This window comes from Lithobates pipiens, unplaced genomic scaffold (genome assembly GCF_037356315.1).
Source record: "Lithobates pipiens isolate NorthernLeopardFrog02 unplaced genomic scaffold, aLitPip1_a1.2 Scaffold_3, whole genome shotgun sequence".
Classification (NCBI taxonomy): Eukaryota; Metazoa; Chordata; class Amphibia; order Anura; family Ranidae; genus Lithobates; species Lithobates pipiens.
In genome coordinates this window covers 598,271-610,929 of record NW_027507790.1, presented here as the reverse complement: position 1 = coordinate 610,929, position 12,659 = coordinate 598,271, and the positions used below count along the sequence as shown (strand labels likewise).

The 12,659-nt window shown below is 41.0% G+C and overlaps 1 protein-coding gene across 1 annotated transcript in view; it reads right to left on the bottom strand.

Moving 5' to 3' along the window:
- Nucleotides 1-10,241: 10,241 nt before the first annotated feature.
- LOC143940080 (olfactory receptor 6B1-like) overlaps nucleotides 10,242-12,659 on the bottom strand; it is a 29,065-nt gene continuing 26,647 nt past the window's right edge. Inside the window, exon 2 of the mRNA XM_077461127.1 lies at nucleotides 10,242-12,426. Coding sequence (XP_077317253.1) covers nucleotides 11,479-12,426 — 948 coding nt within the window. The 3' untranslated portion in view covers nucleotides 10,242-11,478. The remainder of the gene's footprint in view (nucleotides 12,427-12,659) is intronic.

Here is a 12,659-nt window from a genome sequence, read left to right as displayed (position 1 = left end):
ATCATCAAAATAATCACAATAATACATATATAAAACATAAATATAAACAAGAACTATGTAAAACATTGCTATAAAACACAAATGTAAAATAGTTTTTGCTTGAACAGCTTATACAGCTTATATTATTTGCATGACACATCTATACAGTTTTCTTACCTGTCATGAATATTACTTAAAATATTTTTAAGCAAAATACCAATGCATTTGAGAGTTTGCTTGTGTGAACAGTTAATAAAATGTAATTATCTAGTATTCTTCCTACCACACTGAAGTAATAAAAAGGATATATGTAGAAATGATGAGATATAACTGTTCATTTAATAACAGAATCAACTAATTTCTGGCTTATGTTATATAGCAGCTATAGACTCCCATTGTGCATAACATGCCATCTAGTTTATCTCCAACAATCCAGCCATGCAAGGTCTTATGGGGTACTTTTATAATCACACAAACCATCTCTTTCTGAAGTTATTGTGCTGACTTTTCCCAATTGACCAAGTCTCAGCTGAATAACTTAGCCTTTTAAACTTTATTCTCATAATATATTAAAAGTAAATTTAAAACTTTAGTGTTCACAAATATGGCCATGTATTGACACAGGTATAATTTTTACTACATTCTTAGAAAGTTTAACTTCACTACTTTAAAATTTGCATGCATCCAAAAAACAGAATGGTGGCTTCAAATGAAAGCTTCTCAAGCAGGTATTTTTTTTTCTTTGAGAAAAGCTCCTTTATTGTGATTATACAATTTTTTCTTAATATGATGTTCACTGTAGTTTAAGATATTATCTATAGCAATGCCTTTCCTATAAGGCTTTCTATATTTGTTGGTATTCCACAGTCTCAGGACTTGTAGGAAATTAGTAACATGCTGTACAATTCCTACACCAGCCACTAAGTCCTGTAAATTTCCTCTAAATAGTGAATAAAATCTGTTTGCTGGAAAACTTTCTCCTAAAAGAAATTTGGTATTCTGATGTCACAAAAATATTATCATTTAAGAACTAAAAATGTATAGTCCAACAAGAATCTTAAACCAACCTATCATTTAATAAACAGCCCCAGATGCACGCCATTCCTAAATCATGAAAAAATAAATAAGCTGGGAAATCCATCTCTCTTAATTTTGGGAAGTCTAAAGTGTATGCATACCATGTAGCATTATGTCTAATACACCATGACACAGACTGAAGACCACCATTAAATACCTAGAACAGGGTCATATACAATCCTTGTCAACGGACTTCCTTAAGTTGAGATCTCTGAGGATGAGCTTCTCCAAGTGTATTTTCCAATTCTGCCATGGAGGAATATGACATATGAACAGAAGCCTTCACGGCACACATAACGGTACTGTCTAAACTGGACAAGGACTTCACATGCTGTGGAAGTCATAGACCAATATGCTTTCTCAACCTAGATATAAAACTTTACATCAGGGTACAGAATGCTAAATGCCTTACCTTCCTCCCATGATGGACCTCTCCTGATCAGGTGGGTTTAATCCCTGGTAGGACACCTACTACCTAGTAAAACATTCCTTTAGACACTCTACCCTAGCTTATGTACACAAACAACCTTAGCCTAAGTTACTCTTGTTACCGGAGGCCACTGCGAGTAAGCTGAAGCCAGTACTAGAGCAGTCTTCTCGCCAGTCGGGGACGATGAAGTGGGAAAAATTTCCAAGTCAGGGACCCAGCAGGACAGCAGAGGGGATGCTTGCGGAGCATCAGTGGGTGCCAAGCCAGGGACTCAGCAGGGAAGCGGGGGTGATGTTTGAGGAAGATACTGAGCACTATAGTGGAAGAACACAGGGGATCCAGTGGCTATTGGATATGAAGTCTAGTGAAATACTGGGAGTTCATTGAGTAAAGACCCACAGTGAGTGACTGTGGAGTAAGTGAACTGTTGTGTTGCCAATAGTTGAATACAAGTACCGTTAGTAACTGCTAGAAGATTGTTGCCAAGGGAGAAATTGATCCTACCTATACAGAAGTGGTGTCCGGCTGGAGGCCTTCACCTGTATAGCTGTTTTCCTATAGAAGTCTCGCAGTCTGCCAATTATCATTGCATCTACTTAGGGGTGTCCTGGTCCTAACCCTCTCTCCCTGTCACGTACCTGGTGGTAGAGTCTGGTATGCAGAGGAATGCCTCTCTTACACCTCTGACTCGAGGCGCCTGATAGAGCAGACAGGAGGCGCAGGAGTGCAGAGTCGCACGAGTGCCTGGGAAGGTTGCTAGTAGACGAGCTGGACTGGAACTACAGCAGGAACTGGAATGGACTCAGGAACAACTGTCAGACAGGAAGCTGAAGCTCAGGCAGGTGCAGACAGATGGACTGGAAGCATCGGCAAACAAGTCCAAGCAGGTGAACACTGGAGCAGGGTCAGGTGCAGGGAGGCTCGGCAACAGGCAGGCAGCGAGGTAGCAGAAGGAACAGGCAGGAACATGGTCTTGGGTACAGGCAGGTTTGGCAGCAGGCTGGCAGCGAGGTAGCAGAAGGAGCAGCCGGGAGCATAGGTAAACAGGCTGAGGTAAGATGCAGGCAGATAGCAGGGGTTGCCAGGAGCAAGTTGGGTAGGGTCAATTGGAGCAGGATACAGGCAGACGACAATCAGGAATCTCAGGTAAATGCTGTAGCCCAGACAGCACTGATGTAAGGGAACAAGGAGTTTAAATAGACTATTAGCACCAGAAGCGTCGGCGTGCGCTCGCACCTGTGCGCACATGTCAGAATTTTGTGCAACACTAGTGAACAGGCGCGTGAGCATAGGTGCGTGTGCACGTGCTTGCACAGCCCTTTTCAGTGGAGCATGAAGAACAGGGGACGTCTAAGGTCGCCATCTTGATTGCTGGCGTGCCCTTCCTAACACTCCCACAGTTCTGTTCAAGAGACAATAAATCTCTTTGCATTCAAAAAGTGTCTGGAACCCACCTTTTCATCTTGCAGTACACCCACCATGCCTTGTAACCCACTCTACACAGAAGGATGTCAGCTGTCCCTGACTCTGGAGGTCACCATTAGGCCTCTACAGGTCCCAGACTTTGGTACATTTATATCAAGTGGCTGGTGCTATTTTTTTAATGCTTTACTTTTCAAGCTCATATCGTAAATTTAATTATAAAATGGTGGTCTCATTTTTTTTATACTTTGTTAATTGTTTTTCGGCTACCAATGCACATAAATGAAACAAAATATGGATATGCAGAATTTTCAGTGCACCACAATACATAGTAGTGCATTACTGTGCCGTGTATTGTCTTGGTGATTGCGATCACAAAACTGTGTTTTCTGCACTTTACTGGAACTTTTTTGGAACAATACGATGTTAGTACAGTGATCTCCTCTGCTGTGCTATTGTGTTCTGACAGGGAGCCCCCCCGGCAGAAAACTTTGGTCAGCAGGTCAACAGATCTTTTTTGGCCTCCGTATACCCTGGCTGAATGTCCACCGATTCTATTGGACTGGGTGGCATTCAAACTTTGTTTACTAGGCTTAAGTGTCAGGTGTATGATTAACCAATTATAGCATGCAGGTGCTAATGACCATCAATTTCATATGTAGATTGAAACACAGTCATTAACTGAAACATACACATCTGTGCAGGAGGCTTAAAACTAGGTGAGGAACAGCTAAACTCTGCTATTAAGGTGAGGTTGTGGAAGACAGTTTCATGTCACAGGTCATACACAATGGAAAGACTGAGCACTGCAACAAGAAACAGCATTATAAGGTAGTTAACTCAATCAACAAGGTTTCTCCCAGGCAAAGATTTCCAAGCAGACTGGGGTTTCAGGATGGTTTCAGGATTCAAGCTCTTTTGAAGAACTGTAAATGCAGTGGTCAACCAAGGAAACCTAATGCAGAAGATGAAAGACAGATCATGCTTACTTTCTTTCAACATTGGAAGGTGTCCAGCGGTGCCATCAGAAAAGAACTGGAGGAAACCAGTGGGACCCAGGTGCACTCATTTACTGTCTAAAGAAGCCAGAAATTATATGTGTTGACTCATATGCTGATCTCTTTTAGAATAATGTGATCCTTTTGTGATAAGTTCCCCTGATGAAAGGACGTACCCAGTCTCGAAGTGCGTTGAACCCCTTGGACCACTACACGGAACCAGCTACAGTCTTTTACATACGCTCTTTTTATTGGTCTTTTTATTGTCTCAAATGTTGCCGTTATAGTCCCAATTGTACCAGGGGGTACTATTTGCGCTATAGAGAAGCCATAAGTGGTCTTCATGGAAGAATTGTAGCCAAAAAGCCATACCTCCAACGTAGAAACAAGGCTAAGTGACTCAACTACGCACGAAAACATAGAAACGGAGATGGCGGTTCCTTGCAAGTTTGGAACTGCATTTATGCAGATGGAGTTGGGGATTTGATCAGGATCAATGGTATCCTCAATGCTGAGAAATATAGGCAGATAGATATTCATCATGCCATACAATTAGTAAGGTGTGTGATTGTCCCTAAATGTATTCTTCAGCAGGGAAACAACCCCAAACATACAGTCAACCTCATTAGGACCTATCTTCAGCATAAAGAAGGATAAGGAGTCCTAGAAGTTTGGCCCCCACAGAGCCCCAATCTCAGCATCATGAAGTCTGCCTGGGAATACATGAAGAGACAGAACCATTTGAGGCGGCAGCCTACATCCATAAAAGATTTGTGGTTAGTTCTTCAAGATTTTTAGAACAACCTACCTTCCAAGTTCCTTGTGCACGTATACCAAGAAGAACTGATGCTGAAGGCAAAGGGTGGTCTCTCCAAATGTTGATTTGATTTGGATTTCTCTTCTATTCAATTTCCACGTCCTGTTTTGGCTATAAGACAGGAAGGGAAGGGGAATCTCCCCAATGAGGCGCAGATGGCAAAAAAATAAAGAGGTTATAACCCTCCCTTACTCAATCCAAAATGAAAAAAAAATAGCATTTAGCTACACTTTAAGGATCAATTAGCACTCAGAACTTTATATATATACAGTAGCGCTACAGCAGGGGTGTTCAAACTTTTTTCGAAGAGGGCCAGATTTGTGAACATGCACAAGGGCCGACCATTGAACCATTAAAATTCGGTCTGTGTGTTCGTCCGAACACTAATACACTGCCCAGCAAGAATTTTCTCGCCGTTGTCCTGCTCGTTACCGACACACAGATGAATGCTCTGCTCTTTAGGAGTACCATTAATTCTTAATGGTACCCCACACATTGGAAAACATGGGGTGCTTTTGGTGCAGTGCAATTTAAAAAAAAAAAGCTCGGGAACTTCTTTCCCTGCATTTTTGTGGGTAGGGAAGCCCATTGAAATGAATGGGCTGCCCTACATGCAGCATGCAGCCACACAGATGTGAACCAAGGGCTTGTTCACATGTCAGGTTGAAGAGGCAGTAAAATTACATGGTTAAGCTGTTTTTACCACCTCCAACTTCTCCCCCTTTAGCTGCAGAGGGAGCAGCTGGGGGTGTACACATGGTGTGGCTGCAGCTGGAGGTATACCCAGGGTGAATGGGCCTGCACTCCAACTACCCCGCAACTGTGTGGATTGCACAGTTGTGGTATTGTGATGCTGCATTTACAGGCTTAAAACAGGTGGTGAGGAGGCAACACAATGCCTCTTTACCGCCTTTCAAATGCCTCTCAAAAGCGATCTGTACATAGATTGCTTTGTAGAGGAGCAGCAGTCCTGGCTGCTATCCCACACAAGCCCTACAAAAGCAGTTTTGATGGTACAGGAATGGGGGGGAGGTCCGGATTAAAAGTAACATACACACAGACAAATGCAAGCACACACATACAGAGAGATGCATACACATACACACAGACATACATACAGACACATGCACACACATACAGACACATGCACACACATACATACAGACACATGCAGACACATGCACACACATACAGACATGTGCACACACATACAGACACAAGCACACACATACAGACACATGCACGCACATACAGACATGTGCACACACATACAGACACAAGCACACACATACAGACACATGCACGCACATACAGACACATACAGACACATGCACACACATACATACAGACACATGCACACACATACAGACACATGCACACACATACAGACACATGCATACACATACATACAGATACACGCACACACATACAGACACATGCACACACATACATACAGACACATGCACACGCATACACATACAGAAACATGCATACATATACATACAGACATATATACAGACACATGCATACACATTCATACAGACATACATACAGACACATGCATACACATACATACAGACACATGCATACACATACCTACACACGCCTACACATACATACATACAGACACATGCATACACATACATACAGAGATACATACAGACACATGCATACACATACATACAGACATATATACAGACACACGCATACACATACATACAGACATACATACAGACACACACATACACATACATACAGACACACGCATACATATACATACAGACACATGCATACACATACATACATACAGACACATGCATACACATACATACAGACACATACATACACAGACACACGCATACACATACATACAGACATACATACAGACACATGCATACATACAGACATACATACAGACACATGCATACACAGACACACGCATACACATACATACAGACACATACATACAGACATACATAAAGACACATGCATACACATACACACAGGTACACGCACACACACACACACACACACACACACACACACACACAGACACATGAATAAAGCACTTTTAAAACGAATCTAGTTTATAGCACAGTACTGTACCTTTCCAGTTTCCTCATTCAGCCGGGTACTGCACTGTAGGGGGAAGCAGAGAGCACAGCACACTCCCCTGCATTTTACTTTCACTTTTGAGGCTGACGAGCTTCTCACAGTGCCGATGTACAGCTTGACAGGGGATCGCTCATCTGACAGCCCTGATAGCCAGGCGGGCCGTTCAAAACCGGACCGCGGGCCGGACTTTGGACATGCCTGCACTACAGTAAATGCATTTGTTTGACAATATACACTTTGTACTGGCGCAAAAAAAGAGCTGGATCAAGGTAATCAGGGGTTAAAAACAATAAAGTCATAAACTTAATAGTCCGTGAAACATCCGTGGGTAGGAAGGAAGTTTTATGCACATATATATGTGTCTAAGCCCTTACACACACGGTCGGACATTCCGACCACAAAATCCATCAGATTTTTTCCGAGATTTTGACCGAATTTAGTGTTGCATACACACGGTCGGACAAAGTTGTCTGAAAATCCAATCGTGATGACGTTCGTTCGTTACGACGGGACTATGTTCAGGCTAGTAGCCAATAGCTTTGGTCTCGTCATTTGATCTGAGCATGCATGGCCCTTTGTCCGATTGGAATTCTCTACAAACGATCGGACAAAGTCCGATCGGATCATGTTGTCGGAAAATTTTATATCTAGCTCTCAAACTTTGTTGGTCGGACATTCCGACGGAAAAAGTCCGATGGAGCCCACACACGGATTATCCGACAACACAGTCCAATCGGACATTTTCCGTCAGGGCTAACAAGGATATGGTAGGTGGCAGTTATCCTCAGATTTTTTTGCCAACTCTGCTGAAGACAGAAAGGGGAATAAAAGGGAAGCGCCACCTCAGTGTAGAGATTAAAACATGCTTTTTTAGCGCAAGGATTAGGAACACTTACAGGATAAAAGTAGTTACGGCTAGGCAGGCAGAAAATAGACTATTCTCTGCCTGCCTAGCCCACCATATCCCATTCCTGTGATGTAATTTCCGGCCACTCCGGCCACATTCTACGTTGGTTGTGGTTCCTGCTGCCTGGTGGCCACAGGGCGCACAGAAGAATCTATCCATCTACACAGCCTGGGAAATGACAGGGAATCTGGAAGGATGCTAAGGCTTAACACCCCTATCTCCCTTGGTTTTTTATAAGTCTGAAAACAAATTTTATGCTGTAAGTGTTCCATTTTCTTGCCCTAATAAAGCATGGCATGCATTTGTTTGCATAAGGGTCGTAAGCAATCAGCAGTTTTTAAAGCTCTTTATATAATTTTAATATATGCATATTTTCACATATTGATTTGCATACACTTCAGTTGGTTGGGTACTTAGGGTACCATTTTTATTTTATCTGGGGAGTACTATACATTTTTAAAGTCTTTAAATATTATGGTCAATTATTACAAACATCATTTTTTAGCTTCCAGATTCAGTTACTCATGATTGGCAGCCTCATATCCTCCATAGAGGCCAAAAGAATTGATTTACTAAAGGTAAATATGCTGTTTATTTTACAAGGAAATTGTTTTTACCTTACAAGGCAGTTTTCCACTAGCATATTGAATAAGGTGAAGCTTTGCTGACCTTCATCATGCAATCATCTGCAGGCAAAAATACTGTTTTTTTTTATTGTTATTTCTTTGTACGTGATTGGATATTCTTTGTAAAGTGATTTTTTTCAACACATTTGCTAAGCTAAGGGAAAATTCCCTTGCAAATGAACAGCCTATTTGACTTTAGTAAATCAACCCCAAAAAAATAGCTGTTTCATACTATCTACGGCTTACACTGAATGCATTTTTAAGGCTAACACAGATGTAAAAAACAATGTAAATACAGTAGATAGCAGTATTTTCCAAAATATAAAATAAATATCCAATCAATTCTAACTGGATCATTATGTAGTTGTGTAGTCATTATTGTGGTATTTGCAACTATTGAAAAATAAAGTGTAATAAGCCACTACTCCCAATTTTTAAAACAGCGCCATCCCAGCTTATTGTGATATTGTTGCAGCAAAGCACATTCTTATGTTTAACCATTTGACCATGTGTCAGGAATTCTATTTTATGTAAGTGTCTTTAAAGTGGAACTTCAATCTTATTCGTGTAAAGGCTAAACCTACTCCTGCTCCCATTCTAAGCCTATTCTATCTAACCCTGAAAAGAAAAGATCTCAATAGTTACCTATTCTTAATCCACTTTGGTCTGGTCACATGATCAGCTGTTAGCAGTGGCTTCAATGTAGAGGAGAGTCAAACAACAACAGATGCCCCACAGTAAGCCTATGTCATCTCCCAGGCATTTGGAGCCATTGTCAGCAATCTCTTCTCTACACAGAAGCCACCGCTGGAGATATCATGTGACTGGGCTGGAGCAGCTCCAGAACTGGATAAGTATACAGTTCTTGTCTTTACAGGGTTTGATCAAATAGGCTTAGAATGGGATTTTGAATGAACTTGCACGCTAAAGAATAAGTTCATCTTTGTAAAAAAAAAAAATAATAATAATAATAATAATAATAAATACATATCTTTTTGCAGCTTAAAAAATTTGCATTTATTTTATTTTTTTTTCATTTTTTATTTTATTTATTTTTTACCTTTAGCCTGAAAAACATTGCACCAGTGATCAGTAGATGGCAGGTGCAATGCAGGGCTCTGGCAGACTGTCAGTGTAAGATGTCTGCTCATACCTCATTTTAGCCCTGTAGCTCATTGAGAACTACCAGCTAATAGCATACTTGTAATTCTCACATTTACAAAACTCAGTTGTAGTTTTAGTTATATAAAAATATCACATCATCTTGCAATATGGACTGTTAATTATACACACATCATTATATGTACTGATGATAGAGGACATTTATCCAATTACCTTTTAAAACACATCATAAAATTGTGCACATATCACTGCCCATCACATGTGTTTCCTGAAACACTTAATTAGTCATAAAACCACATATAAATTTAGTCTTGGTCCCCTATATCAAGGAGTGATAGACCCTTATTCTTGATGAACGTCTGGTAAAGATGTCAAAGGGGACCTCATGCAAAAAACAGCATTGGAATCCCCAATAATAAATGGGAACCCCATGCAAAAAAAGAAAACAGCACAGCAGACCCTTATCCAATGGCTCCCCATGTTGATGAGTTTAAGGGCTTCTTCTCCACAATCCTGGTACATTGGTTGTGGGGGTCTGCAGGTGGTGGATTATTGGAATTGTGTACCCCTGTTTAATAATAAGGGGACCCCCATACATAGTACCCCTACTCATTCACCAAAAAAAGTAAACACAACAACACAGCTTTTCACAAGTTCTTTATTTAAAAAGTTCACAATGTAAATCTAGAATGAAACACGTAATCCATTGATACAGATCCATGTCAACCATGGCTCACACAACCACCAAAGGAAAAAAAAGTGCAATCCATGTCCATCATTTGCTTGCTGCAAATGACAGCTCCAGGTCCCCATCGCTAAATGTAAACAAAGGGGTAGGTCTCCCAGGTGAAGTCACTGACTAAATATTGGCATGACCATATTTGGTCAATGACGCTATGGGGATTCCAGACACCTGGTATGGTTTAAAGGTGGAGGGGGGCCATTTTTCCACTTTTCTGGCCTACCAGGTTGTATGCTCAGATAAAAATCTGGTATGGATTTTAAGGAGACCTCACCCTTTTTTTCTTATGTTTTGCATGGGGTCCCCATTAAAATCTATACCAGAACAGAAGGGTTTCGTATTATCACTGGGGGGATTCCCCATGCCATTTTCAGAATCTCTGTCCCTTTGTTTACATTCCACTGTCCGGCAGGAATCCCCAGCTGTCAGATGGCACCCTAACAACCATCCATAGGGGAAGCTGTCTACATGTTTTAATGCATTTTGTTTATTTAAAGTGAAGTTTCACCCAAAAGTGGAACTTCCGCTCGTTGTACTCCTTTCCCCCTCCGGTGACACATTTGTCACCCTTCGAAGGGGGGGACAGGATACCTGTCTTTCACAGGTATCCTGTCCCCACTTCCGGGAGCCTGAACCATGGGTATTTTGCATCATCGCTGGGGCTCTCTCCTCCTCCCCCCTTCTTCCCTTGCCATTGGGCCAGTAGGAGAGAGGAGTGGAGCCTCGCGCATGCGCAGTAGGTTTCCCGGCTTGAAGCAGTAAGGCTTCAGTGCTGGGTTCCCTTGCTTGCAATGGAGGTGGCATGCTCCTGACAGCTGATGAAAACATCAGCTGTGGTGCCAACATCGCTGGACTCCAGGACAGGTGAGTGTCCGATTATTAAAAGTCAGCAGCTGCGGTATGTGCAGCTGCTGGCTTCTAATTTTTTGCAGTGTTGGGTGGATCTCCGCTTTAAGGTTTGCAAGTTTCTAATGTTAAATTAAAAGTCAAGTGCTGCACAAAGGAGTTAATTTACTAAAGGCAAATAGACTGTGCACTTTGCAAGTGTAGATGCTTCAGAGCTTAGTAAATGAGGTAAGGCTTCACTTTGCAAAGAGTACCCAATCACGTGCAAGGAAAAGAAAACAGCATTTTTTCTGGAATATGATTGGATGATGGAAGTCAGCAGAATTTCTGCTCATTTACTAAGCTCTAGAGCGCTGCACTTGCAGAGTCAATTACTACACACAGTTGACTTTTCATATCAGTTCCTGTAGACAAGTTTCTCAATGGCTGCTTTCACCTCTCTGTTCCTTAAGCAGTAAATAATTGGATTGATAAAGGGTGTCACCACTGCGTAGACAACAGAGACCAGTTTGTTAGAATTAATAGATTGAGCCTTACTTGGTCTAGCATACATAAAAAGAGTGGTTGAATAAAACACCATGACAACGACCAGATGGGAGCCACAAGTCGAAAATGCTTTTTTGCGTCCAGTTGAATTTCGAATTTGACAGATAGCAGACAATATACACAAATAAGAGAGGCAAGTGAGTAAAAGTGGCACCAAAAGAATAACCAGAGCAAGAATAAAGTCTACAAGTTCTGTTAATGTCATATCTGCGCATGCAAGATTAAGTATAGGTGACACATCACAATAAAAATGGTTGATGATTACTGAATGGCAAAACGTTAGCGTAGAGATAAAGTAAGTCTTTAGAAGAGAAATAGCCAAGCCAATAAGCCAGGTAGAAAGAGCTAGAATAAAGCAGAAGTGCCAGTTCATTATAGTCTGGTAATGTAAAGGATTGCAGATTGCCACATATCGATCAAATGCCATAACAGTTAATAAAGCACACTCCGTGCAGCCCAGGTAAAGGAAGAAAAAAAGCTGGGACATGCAACTAACATATGAAATCGTATTATTTCCATTTAGAAATATAGACAGTAATTTAGGGACAGTGACTGTCACATACCATGTCTCAAGGAAGGACAGATTCCCCAGAAAGAAATACATTGGTTTATGTAATCTGGGACTGTAGCAGATTATTATGATGATACAAAGGTTTTCTACAATGGTCAAAATATACATGAAAATAAATATGAAGAAAAATAGCATTTGAACAGGAGGGGAACTGGGGAAACCCAAAATAATGAAGGTACTGATGCCATTTGTAAAATTTCCCTTTACTTCCAACTCCAAAGATATCATCTGGAAGAGAGTAGATTCAAGTAATGTATCAGGATTCAGTATACGTATAGCAAAGATTGAGGTAAATTACAGTCTTTTTAAAGAACATGTAAAACCAAAGCTATTTTTGTACAGGTCTTCCTAAATGTTTTATTTGTTTGCTTATTTGTCCCACTTAAGTGATTCAGATCATCTAATAAATTTTAATATTATACAAAGATAACCCGAGTATATACAAAATGTATTTTTAAATG